At 53.2% G+C, this 13,079-nt stretch overlaps 1 protein-coding gene across 12 annotated transcripts in view; it reads right to left on the bottom strand.

The window, feature by feature from the left end:
- CACNA1C (calcium voltage-gated channel subunit alpha1 C) overlaps positions 1-13,079 on the bottom strand; it is a 579,936-nt gene that overhangs the window by 202,804 nt on the left and 364,053 nt on the right. For all 12 annotated transcript variants that reach the window (XM_036252393.1, XM_036252392.1, XM_036252383.1 and 9 more), the window contains exon 5: positions 7,538-7,677. In XM_036252393.1, the coding sequence (XP_036108286.1) occupies positions 7,538-7,677 (140 nt within the window). The remainder of the gene's footprint in view (positions 1-7,537; positions 7,678-13,079) is intronic.

The raw sequence follows: 13,079 nt of genomic DNA, 5'->3' as shown, positions 1-13,079 counted from the left end.
TGTGAAAACACTCTGGAAAGTTGTTTTTAGCAGCTCTAATATGCCCCCTGTGGGCCTGATTAACTGGCAGTGTTCTCTCATCAGTGTGGCCAATTTCACAGTCACTAAACCCCCGGAGGGGAGAGCCCATTCGGGAGGAAAACCTGCATCGCAGGATTGGTTCACCTGGATACTCGGGCGACTTTTTCACTTTGCCACAGGAAGTTTTAAGTCAAGGACCTGCTCTACCATTAACAGTAAGAGAGTGTTAGGGGTCCCGCAGCGGCGGATCTCGGGCAGAGTGCTCAGGAGCAGGGGGCCAGACGGGCCTTCGCAGGGGAGGTGAGGGGGGCGGGGGGGACGTGGGCTGCTGGGTCTGGTTCTGAACCCAGCGTGGCTACCAGCTAGTTGTATCCAGGGACCCTGGAATTCAGGTCCACCATCCATTCTGACACTCTTTAGGGGATTTCTGAGACATTTAGCTGTTTCTCTGCAATGCAGTCTTTTCAATGTCTCTGAGGGAGAGGGACCAGCAGTGGCTGTTTAGAAAACTGCTTATTGGCTTGGAATCCTGGCCCCACCAGCCTGTTTCCTGCTGACTTCCTCCTCTGCCTCTCACTGGCTCCTCCCCCATCGGGGCTTGGTGCATGCACAGACCTATGTGCCGGCCCGCGCTGGCCTGTACTGGTGACACAAACAAACGTCCTCCTATCTCCATCCCTACCTCTTCTGCATACGCCTCAAGGCTCACCTCCAATACTGACCCCTTTGTAAACTTTTCTGGACGGCCACTGTCCTGGGAAAACTGGCCCCTTGCATCACTTCATCATCTATGCAAATCGAATAACCATATTCCTGCCACTTGAGTATGTGTTGGTCTCCGGCTGATAGTTAACTCTTGAATATTCTTTTTTTTTATCCTCACCCAAGGACATTTTTGCATTTATCTTCAGATAGAGCGGGAGGGAGGGAGGGCGGAAGAGAGAGAGAAACATCGATGTGAGAGAGACACATCGACTGGTTGCCACCCACATGACCCCAACAGGGACCGAGGACAAACTGAAACCGAGGTAGGTGCCTTTAGTGGGAACAGAACCTGGGACTCTCTGGTCCACAGACAGATGCTCTAACTGCTGAGCCAAAACGGCCAGGACTTGAATATTCTTTATCTTTTGTCTTGATAGTGATCTCGTCATGCATATTTTACATGCATGATGTAATGTGATGTAACAGCTACCATTTAACCGAGCGCTTAGCCGTACACGAGGCACTGTTTGAGTGCTTGGCATGCACGGACTCATTCAGTTCTTCTAACAACGTATGAACTGAGTGCTGTTATTTCTACCATTTTGGATGAGAAAACGTCTCCAAGGGCACAGAGTAAGGCAGGGGCAGAAGCCAGGCAGCCTGATTCAAGTGCTCATGCTCAACACCATGGCGTCTGAAGTCTCTCCCAGTGCCTTCTACACGGTGTCCACTCAGCAGATACGTGCCTTCTGACCGGTGCTGATTTGTTCTCAGGAAACATCCTAATCTAAGCAAGAAAAACAGGACAGTTTGACCTCTCTCCACACATGGTCCTCAGTGCTGCTTCTTACTTTTCCATTAGGAAGCAAACCCTTATATAATAACGAGCTGTTTTCTGTTCTCTGTGCTTCCAGAAATAACACTCTTAACTGAGAAAGAGCTAACCTTAAAAAATTTGTATCATAGGAAAACATGGGTCCCATGGAAAGTCTTGAAGGCATTCAAGTACCTTGACAGATGGGGACAGTGTCCTATTAATCTCCGTGTCCCCAGTGTTTCACCTCGTGCTGGCTCACAGAACACGCTCAGTGAGTGCACGGTGAGTGGACGGTGTTTTCCAGGCTGGTGCTGGTCTTGCGTAGAGGTGACCGACCGTTCAACCCCCTTCATCACCAGATCGAGTGTGTTTCTGTCAAAGACCTCACAAATCCTCACTCCCTTCTCCCTCTGCCCACTCCCTTTATTCATCTCCCAAGAGTTCTTCTCCAGGAGGGCAGATGGGATATAGGGAGAGCAGGAAATGACCCCCTGCTAACTGCTCCACAAACAAAGGTCCTCCTTATATACACACGGCAAATATTGAACCACCTGTGTATCATTCACGCCCAGTGTGCCGTGTTTATTGCTCCGCACGACCGGTGCATACGGGTTGCACACAGGTCCTCTGGCACAACCTGTGTGCCTCACAGCACTTTTGTGTGGGAACACGGAGCAGCACAAAACGGGGACCAATTTCCTTGCCTGCGGAAGAGTCGTAAACAGCAACATGAACAGATCTTGCCATCACACAGAATTTCATTGAAAGAGTCAACTGATTTCTATATCCACAGTGAAATCTACCCCTAAACCTTGCAGCCTGACTGTGCACAAACCCAGGGCCACAGTCATGATTTCCTGGATTGCCCTTCCTTGCTTCTCCTTCCAGATCCATCCCAACTGCCACCTCCTCCGAGAAGCCCTTCTTGATTCTCTGTCCTCAGTCCTGAAAGCATACTCATTACAGAACTCATCCCATCTTACTTGAGCTTTTCTGGGGGTGGGAGGGAGCTCTCCAGTTTTTGTTCTATGCCATCGATTCTATGGACACTTTTGAGAACACACTCAGCATCACTCTGATTTCTGTATCTGCTGCAAGAGCCACAGACTCTGACATAAATTCGGCATCCATAAGTTAGTTGAACAAATTAATGAGTGACTCATGAACCTGTACCCTCACAGCCTCCTCTCCCCTTCCATAATCCATGATGGTGGGGTTCCAGTGGTATTTGATACACGTATGGACATTTAAACACTAATGGCAACATTGTGGGCTTAGTGCTACAGATCCCTCAAACCACTTAATTAACCTATTTGCTAGACATAACATAACCACTTCAATATCTACATATCTCCTATGTGTATATAAACATATCACACAGTTGTCATGAAGACTAAATAACACAGAAGAAGAAAAATCGCTTGGAAAAGTGAAAAAAAGGCACATATAAATAAATGGAAAGTCTTTTAGCATCAGCATCATTTTTTTTTTTTAAATCCTCACCCGAGGATATTTTTCCATTTATCTTCAGATAGAGAGAGAGGGAGGGAGCGAGGGAGGGAGGAAGGAAGGGAGGGAGGGAGGGAGAGAGAAAAAGAGAGACAACTATGTGAGAGGGACACATTGACTGGCTGACTCTTGCATGACCCTGACCAGGGGCGAGGACGAACCGCGTCCGAGGTACGTGCCCTTGACTGGAATAGAACCCTTGACTCTTTGGTCCACGGGCAGACGCTCTAACCACTGAGCCAAACCGGCAAGGGCAGCATCAGTGTCATTCCTAGTGGCCTGTTAGTTCTTAGTAATCACTATGTGTAGCAATGCCACTCACATGGGGCACCGTGTCACGGTACCCATTCAGTCTACAAAGAGGATATAGCAGTGAACAAAACAGGTGAAAACTGTCCTCATGGAGGTTAAAGTCTAGTGAGGCGAGGGGCAATAAATAACCCAGTAAACACACAGCACGACAGGTGGTGAAAAGTGATGCGGGGAAAATAAATCAGGGGACGCGCAGGAGGCGTGAGGAGGCCGACATGGGTGGTAAGGGAAGGCCTCTCTGATAAGACGACATTTCAGAGAGATGGAGGAGGTGAGCAGGCCAGACGTGGACAGCTAAGTGAGGTGCCCCGAAGCAGCAGCAGCAGGTGCAAAGGCCCTGCAGTGTAGGGAGTTCGGAACGTGGGAGGCCCAGCAAGAGGTCATTGAGGTGGGCAAGGAGGCAGAGGAGGGAAGGATAGAAGGAGATGAGGTCGTGGGGAGAGGGGGCAGGTCACACAGGGCCTTGAGGGACATTGGGTCTCACTCAGGAAGCCTCGGAAGGTTCTAAGAAGAGCAGAGACATGTATGTTAAGGGGATTTGTATTCTAAGAGGGCCATGTGCTGCCATGACAATCCAGGTGAGAGATGGTGGTGGCGAAAACCACCCGATCCTTGATATATCCTGAAGGTACGGCTGATAGGACTTTCTCATGGACGGGATACAAAGGGTGAAAGAAATAGAGATGTCAAAGATTTTTGGCTTACGTCGCTGTAAGGATGAGGTTGACATTTACATTTGTCAGGATGGGAAGGACTTTGGGAAGATGGGGAGGTCTGTTATGAATGTCATGAAATGCAAGATGCTGATGCGATATGACTGAAGGAATGGAGAAGGCAGGAAGGTGCACAGGCCAAGTTCAGAGGAGCGGTCTGAGCTGGTGACATACCGCTGGTGGCTGTTAGAAGACAAAGACACAATATCTAATGCCATGAGCCTAGACATGCTAACTAGGGCCTGCGTGCAGATGAAGAAGGGTCTGAGGGCTGAGCTCTGGAGCTCCGCAATGTGAAGAGGATGACGTGAGGGGGAATCGGCAATACTTCCGAGAAGGAAAGACAACTGAAGTAGGGGGAGAACCAAGAAAGAACAGGATTCCAAAAGCCTAGCGATCGAAGATAAGAAGGCCCCATGCTGCAGACAGATCAAGCAAAACGGCACCCAAGAATGACCCCTACACTCTGCAACATGGAAACCACGTGTCTCCCCAAGAGACGTCTGGTGCAGGGGTGAGGGAGAAAGAGAGAACGGGAAGGTAAGAATTGGAGATAATAGGTAAAGGCAACTTTGTTTTTGAAGAGTTTTGCTGAACTATAAAAGAAGACAACCCTAAGTTATGAGAAACGGGAGGAGGCATCTGTCTAGGTCTGTAGGACGAGAGAGATGGCTGACACTTTCCTAGATGATATCAACCCAACCAGTACAACACACACCTTCACCTGGCTGTTCACACGCTACTGTCTCCGAAAGTCACACAGACACGATTCTATTGAGAAAAGGGCGCAAGGCAGGATTAGCCCTTTCTTTAAGCTCCAAAAAGAGCTCTTCTCTTTATATTGGTGACCCACAGAACACAAGACAGTTGTTAGCCCTGAGCCCAAGCATGGAGTCACCTTGCAAGGCTGTCCACACTTCAAAGCATCTCAGTGTCATCATCTTGAATGACAAAAAACAGCTTCCTGAGCTGCATGGCAGGTCCCATCAGGGCCTCATGTCTGAGGGGCTTTCTCATGTCTTCATCTTCCCGATGAGAGAATTCCAAAAGCCTCACCTCTCCCTGACCACCGCCACACAGTCCCACCATTATTTAAATGCACACGGAGACCAGACACCCTCTTTACGAACTTCCTTCGACAGCGGAGCCCCAGCTACTCCATCAAATTCTCCCTGTTCGTGCACGGAAGCATGAGTGGGTCTCAGGCACACGCATCTCTGATTAAGAATCTCCGTCCTGGAGTAATCACGGTCACCATTTCTGTTCACGATCTCAATCCCTTTACGACACGTTGCACTATTTGTTCACAATCACTCGCCCATCCTTCTCTGTAAGTATGGCCCATTTCTTTGTCCCATTATCTTCGGGACAAAGATAGCCACGCGACTTGCTTTGGCTACTGGAATGTGAGCAGCCGTGATATAAGCCATATTTGAACAAAAACAACACATGTCTGGGTGGCTGAGCGCTCTGCCCCCTCTGTGAGCATCTACCGCCCTCTGCCACGAGAGCCACACGGCCGGCATGCTGGTGCTCCTCCAGCCTGGGCAGAACCTGGGTGAGCCCAGACCGGCTGCCGCTGGCCCGCATCCCCGGAGCCTCAAGCCAGGTACACGTGCTTCCGGTTTGCAATCACCTGAGTTCGGGACTGTCTGTTCCTGGGGCCAAAGCTGATTGTCCTAGTCCCCAAGTGAAAGGACCATATTTATTCTTTCTATGTCCTCATGCACCGTGTTCTGAGGTTGTGGGCCCCTAACAAGCACATTCACAACAGGGTAAGAGTCACTCCATCCGTTGAAGCTTGGTCAGCTACAGCTTGGAATCTATTCTGCTTCCTGTCACCTGGCTGCACCATCATGATAAGCTCCTTCGAGTCACGTTCGATGTCATTCTCACCCTTGAATTTCTTCTGCTGAGTTATGACTGCTGACCAAGAAAACCCAAATAATTTAGGCTTCACAAGAGGGGACCTGGGTCTCGGTCATCACATATACTGTTTCTGTTTCTCGGTGCCCCAGATGGTTAAGGTGAGGCAGAGAGAATCTGCTCTACATGAGTTTGAGTGACTTACTCTGCGTCCAGTTTAAGACAGGCTGCCAGCCTTGTCCAGGGCGCCTCACTGCAAGAAAGCAGTCCAGCTCTGGCTTCATTTCCCCAGTGAACTCCCCCACCGCGCTCAGGGACCACCAAGGCATTGGGCAGGAGTCAGAGACTATATAAGGCACAGTTCTGGGCTTCAAGGGGTTATAACGTAACAGAAGAGGCAGGATAAGTGTGTGAAAGTCTAAGACAATCGAGTTAATTCTTTACAAGGGGCCATGGGTTATTGTAGGAAAGAGTTGGTTTGAAAGTTCCAGCCCTGCTCGGCTGCTGGTTAAGTTACTTAGAGGAGACCTGTTGACTATTCTCTGAATGTACAAGGGCTGGACAGGTTAAGATACGGTCCTTTGCATTTCTATGGCTCTGTGACTCTAAGAAATATCACCAAGCAGCATCATGTCACCAAGTACTCTGTCCCTGGTGTCGGTGGTAAAGGCTAGTACTCAGAGGACCTCTTTATTTTCCTGACCCTGGTCCCATCCTCAAAGTAGTTTACTTCCAGCCTGGCCATAGGGGTCTCCTCTGCCTGAAGTCTTGGGCCAGATCTGATGGAGCTGACCTGAGGGTGTAAACTCTTTGCAAACTAATCCAGAACTACGCTCAGCTACTGCAAATGGAGCAAGACGCAGCTAAGCTCTCCCAACGCTGATTTTGTCCCCTGGGGCTGCTTGTTCAGCACCTGGGCCTCATCCAGAATGGGACAGGCTTCTGGAAGCCCAGTAGGAGGGGGCTGTCCGCGTGACTGGTGTCCTGCTGGGCAAGTCCTCTCTAGTGTCTGTCTGCTTGCTTGAGATTACTGAACACTCTCCACCCCTTGGCGGAACCCGTCCTCATGATAGCAGGCGGTGTCCATAGCAGGGGTTCTGAGGCCACAGAGGCCCCGTTTGACATGAAAGGAGGAAGAGGCTGGAAGAACCGGCGAAATAAAGCTTTTAGAACATCCACTGGGGCTTTTCTCATTGTTCTTTGGAAAAATACAGAGAACAGAGATAATCCCATTGGCTAAAAGGCCCTGTGAGCCTTGGGGATTAGCTGTCTCTGCTCACCTGGCTCTTTGGCTGCAAATGGACTTCGAGTCCCAGCCCAGAGCCTGCGGGGACTGCTCAGATGGCCACAGGGTCGTCTCCTCTGAGCAGGCTGTCTTCATTTGGCCATGCGAGTGCTGTCGGTTTTTCCAGGAGCTGGGGTTCAGTGAGTTTTAATGGACTTACATCAGAGCTGGGGTTTTTTTTTAAAGCAAAGGAACTCATTTAGGAAAAACCTCATTTATTATGAAATCAGGTTCCTTTGCAAAGTGCTCCCAGCAACGGGCTGAGGGGGAGTGGAGGTGGTGCCCACACAGGGACAGGGGCTTACTTACTCGGGACTCCAGACACCAGCCGCAGGGGGCGCAGCACGCGGAACGCCCTGAGCGCCTTCACGTCGAAGCCGGCCCCCTTCCCTCCGAGAGCATTCGCCCCGTCAGCTTTGGTCGCTTGTTCTAAAATTGCACTAAAAAGCCTGGAAGAGAGGAAGGAGAGAAGGAGCTGTCAGGACAGGGTTTCTTTGCCCTGCTGGGCTCTGCGTTCTCTGAAGAAGCCTGGGGTGGCAGTCTGTGACCGCCTCCATCCCAGGAGCGTCTGTGACCATCGGAAGCTGTCCGTGTGAGTATCACCCAACCAAGGGCACAACCGCCGCCCGGAGAGGTCTGGGCGAGGCCACCGGCATCACAGAGCTGTGAGCACACACCTGGCTCCGTGCAGCTGGGCTGCCCTGGACAGAGCGGAAAGCAAGCCAGGTGTGCTGCCAGGGCCCATCCCTTTGCAGTGCCCTCTGCCCGCTCCGTGGCAGCCTGCCCTCTTGTGACCCGGAACCACATTCTTCCTTGCCCCGTCTCTTTGATTTATACCTGGGCACAAATGAATGATCCCAGAGAAATCTCCTCTGTGCTGCTGGCACAGAGCAGACTCTCAAAGGAATGCGCCGAACCAACGAGAGTGATCAAAGGGTTCAGTGAGCACGTTTCCAGGGGGAGCAAAGCCACACCTCAAGGTGGGGAACCGGGAGGTGGAAATCTCGGCTCGGCCACTCTGTCTCTGCTGGGGTATCCCTCCCCCCAGCGGACACAGACACCTGCTACGCACGCAGCAATGTCTAGACACCAAGGCCTCCACAAGGTGACAGGCCGTCCTCTCTCGGAGCTTGCATTCTAGTGAAGGGGTCAGACGATCACCCAAATAATCAGCAAATGTACAGCACTCGGGGAGCGGTGAAGGCTAAGGAGACAGACGCAGCTGGCACGAGGACACGAGTGGCCAGTGTGGGAGGCCTTCCTGTTTGGGATCAGAGGGCGGGAAAGGAATTCGCTCCTGGGCTGACCTTCGAGCAGAGACCTGAAGACAGGGCGGGAGTGGACACAGCTATGTGGGACTGTTCCAGGCAGAGGGAGCGGTCGGTGCCCAGGGCCCGAGGGAGCAGCAAGGCAGTAGGTCAGCGGGACCACAGGGGCGGGTAGCTGGTAGGAATCAGGGAAACAGAGAACCGTGGGAGATGAGGTTGGAGAGGAAGCAGGGGCCCTACCGGTTTTCCCTCCGAGTTGGAAGGCGCGGGGGGTTTTGACAGGAGAGTGACATGATTGGACGAAGATTTTAAAAGAGTCCCCCTGACGCTGTGGGAAAAGAGCCTGCACCAGGGCGAGGCGGGCGGGCTGCTGTCCTGACCCGAGGGGAACGTGGGCCAGGCGGTGCCGGTGCAGGTGGCTGGTGGTGAGAGACAGTCGGACTCCAGCCGTGTATTAGGACACGTGCAACGGGCTGGGCGGATGACGTGGGCGTGAAGAGTGAGAAGACAGAGGATGGAGCCTGTTCGGGCAACTCTGGCTGGAGCGTCCGGAGGGTGAGGGGTGGGGTGCAAGCTAGGGTTCTGCTTTGAACTCCGTGCACTTGAGCTGTCAGCTGGACATCTGAATAGATGTCTTGATTAGGTTCTATTGGGTCTGGACTTCTGGGGGGTAGGGAATCCAGGCTGGCGACAAAAACCTGCATTAAAGTCAAATCCTACAAGGTCGCCTAGGAGGCTAGTGTGGAACGTGACGGTGTGAAGGGCCGAGCCCTGGGGCTCCGACACGGAGGGTCAAGAGGAGACGCCAATAACAGAGACAGGTGGCCGGAGCGGTGGGCTGTGGAGGAAGGGGCAGCGAGGCGACAGTGGTTAACTATGCAGGTACAAGGGTGGACCACTGGCCACTGAATTTAGTAACATGAAGACCATTGCGACCGTGAAAACAGGTGTCGATGGAGTGATGGGGACAAAAGTCTAACAGCTATGAGACCAGGAGGAGAAACTAGAGACAGGGAGACCAGGCAGCTCTGTCCAAGGGAATACAACACGAGCCACAAACGGGAGCTGCGTGTGTGATTTAAATTTTCTAGTAGCCACACTGAAGAAGTAAAGAAGACACAGGTGGAATGAACTTTGATAGTATATTTTATATAACCCAACACAACCAACATATCCTTTCAACTATAATAAATATAAAGAAAGAATTTGTTCTGAGATCCGCGTCACTCTGTCTTTTGCTCTGAATCTCTGGAATCGCCTGGGCTGTTCTGCGTGTACCGCGTACCTCAGTTCAGATCAGCCACACTCCAGCTGCGGAATGGCCGCCTGGTGGCTACTGTGCAGACAACTCCTTGGAGGGATTTTGCTATAAGAAGGAGTATGGGGAAATGACGGTCACCAGAGCAGGTACGGAATCAAGGGTTTAGTCTGTCTGTTTTGAAATGGAGGTACGACAGCATTGCCACATGCGAGGGGGCTCACTGCACAGAGACAGACACAGAGGGGACGGTTCCTGGAAGCACTGACGTCCTTCAGCAGGCAGGATGGGGACCCCCTGCACAGTGAGGGGTGCTGGCCCCCTGTGGAGGCAGGAGATTTACAGGGGTCAGGTGGGGAGGCACCTCACGGGCACGGGTGTAGTTGTAGGAACCATGGACATTCTCTTCTGATTGCATCTGCTTGCCCAGGGAAACAGGTAGCAAGGTCAACGGCTGAACATGTGAAAGGGGGGAGGTGCTGGAAGTCTGAAGAGCAAGGCAAGGGAATGAAGGAATCACAGAGAGAGGGGGAGCGTGGGTAGGAACATGTACGGAAGGCCAGGAGTCACCGCCGGCCTGTTCGAGGTCGGTGGCCCCGAGCGTCGGCTCAGCTTCGGGCACCAGGCAGGTCCCCGTCTAGTTGGAGTTGGTTAGGGCCGGTGAGCAAGACACATGAAGGAGGAAAGGAACCTGAGTGCACACGGAAGGGAAGGAGGAGGAGGATGAAACGCGGCATCGGGGCGTTGGAAGGAGGCGTGCCCGTGATGGGGGGGCAGGCGGAAAGGAGAGGATGAGTGGGCTGTGGGGGTTCAGTGCTAGAGGGGGAGCTGGAAAGGTGGGGGCATTGCTCAGAGAGTAGGAGGTTTGGTCTGAGACTGCAGGGAGGCTGCCGTTGTGGGTGTGGCAGGGATATCGGCTAGGACCACGGGAGTGGGCAGCTGAGGCTGAATGGAGTCAGTCCCTGGGGATGAAGCTGTCAAAGACCAAGAGGCTGCTGGGGGGTGGTGGCAGGACCAGTGGGTGTGGAGAGGGATGGAGTGAGCCCAGAGCTCCCGTCCTTGAAGGTCTGCAGGACCACAATAAGGAGAGGTGGGCACAGGAGTGTCCGATGACACAAACGTCAACACTGGAGGTTTTCAGTGGGAGGAACAGCGGTCTGAGAGCTGAAATGAGGGGAGAGCAGGGCTGCTCCCTTGACCTGCAGGCTGTGGACTGAGGCCGCTGGGAGACACTGCATCTCCGGAGACTGTGACAGAAGCAGGACCCCGGTGAGAGCCAGAAAGTGGAAGGAGGGATGAGGACGAGCTCACTAATGAAGTCTGGCTGCCACTCAACCACACCCAGCCCTTCCGTAACTGCTGTGTTCTCCCTACAGAGCTGAACAGTCGGGACAGAGACCGCACGGTTCTCAACGCTGAAAAGGGGTACCTGGCCCTTTACAGAAAATGTCTACTGCCCTGAGTGGGGGATGGACTGTGGGAACAGGGCGCAGTGGGCAGCACTCGGGGTGGGGTGGGGAGGGACGAGGGTGCAGATCAGAGGACGGGTAGCCCACAGGGGATGGGAGTCTACGGTCTTAGACTCTTTGCGGCAACCAAGAAAAATAGGGAGAAGGGTCCACAGGCAATTTCTGTCCTTTGCACCTTGAGATGACTCCGCTGATCACTGTTGGTTGAGCGTGTGCTGGGTCATGGCTTGGGATCAAGAAGGAAGTCCGGGTACCAGAACTGGGTCCCCTCATCAGACCTAAACTCGGGGCCAGGGCAAGTTCATTTTGAGGACTAGCCTTGAGCCTTCAACAACTCGTGCCCCATGGCACTGGGTCTCGGGAAGGGGGGCTGCAGCCGCAGGCTCAGCTTTGCAGAAGCCTGGACCCAGCCAGGGCAGCAATGAGAAGTGGGTGTAGATTCAGGATGTTCAAACGGTGCTCCTGGCACCCCTCGGGGACGTCTCGGGCATCGAGGCTAGACTGGGGACCTGGCTCCTTTCCCCACATTTAACAGAGTGATCTACCTTGATCAGATTTTTGCACGGGGCCTCGGAGTAAGGCTTTGTTTGAACAAGGGTTCTGCAGCTAAAAGGAGTTTGATGACCCTGGCCAGACCCCATCTGAGGTCTCTCTCTGCTCCCTGATTCTTTCAGCTCAGCTCGGCAGTGGGAGGGTTTCGTGTGCCGGCTGGTGAGGCCCGGAATCCCAGGCAGAGGTGCCAGGAGGGGGAGCAGGCGCCTTTCCCCAGAGAAACGTTCTCTCCACTGAAGTCTAGTCCACTGAAATGGAGACCAGTTTGCAAGTTGGTCAAATAACATTCCAAATGCAAACCAGATTTGGTGGCTAACATTTCCTGGAAGAAAGAATATGCTTATCGGAACAGAAGATGTTCATAAAAGATCATTCGGCGAAGGGAGAGTAGACAACTTTCCTCTCTCTAACCCCTGCCCCACATCGATGCAGACTCTTCATTAAGCGGTTGCTGTACGTCTTGCAGGGTAGAAAGTGCAGGAACGGGTCTAGGGGGTGTTTGCTTGGCCTGCGGGGACTGCCGTGTCCTCCCGGTTAGACCTGTGAGGGTGAAGCCCCTGCTCCGTGCCCACCTGCCCTGGAGGGCCAGGTTCACTGTGGATGCCTGGGGAGGGATTTCTGCAGGGGGTGGGCTGGCAGCTCCTTGGCTGGAGTTAGAGCTTTGGAAAGAACAGGGCAATGAGGCTCTAGAGGGCCCAGGGAGGAAGGGCTGACAGTTTGGGAGGGAGACAGAGACGTGGCAAAAGCCTTTGTCACCACAGCAGAGTCTCTTGTGCAGGCGGAGCTGCTGAGGACACCCTGGTTCTGGGGTGGGGGCGGGGGAGCTCCCAGAGTCCCCTAAGTCCTCTCTACGTTCACTCAGCCGTACCATCTCCCATCGTACCAAGGAGATTACTCTACTTTAGGAAGGAGATGTGACAAGTCGTGTGTGTGTGTGCGCATGTGTGTAGGGGGGTGCCTCTTGTCACAGGCCACCAGCAGGCAATGCAGAGGGGAGACGCAGCTCTCTGGCCAGCACTGGGGAGGCAGGCAGGTGCGCCCACCTCTCCGGGCCTGGCAGGCTCCCCCGAAGTGCAGGAGGCCAGGACACACCTTCCCCTAAACAGCTGCGGGGGTGTGGAGCAGAGCAGATGTTTCCCAGGGGATGCAAGGGGAGCAGGGACATCCACTCATACTGCACAGGCAGCGGGAAAGGAGGCGAGGTGGAGGGAGGTGGTTGCGCTGCACCTTCCATGGGGGAAGTGTGCCGCTTTTTGAGTTAGTAGGAGGGGCTGGGATTTAGACTGAGTGGCAGGCCTCCAGGA

This window comes from Molossus molossus, unplaced genomic scaffold, assembly GCF_014108415.1.
Source record: "Molossus molossus isolate mMolMol1 unplaced genomic scaffold, mMolMol1.p scaffold_m16_p_10, whole genome shotgun sequence".
Lineage (NCBI taxonomy): Eukaryota > Metazoa > Chordata > Mammalia > Chiroptera > Molossidae > Molossus > Molossus molossus.
Note: the sequence above shows the minus strand (reverse complement) of the source record. Positions and strands in the feature narration are given on the sequence as shown.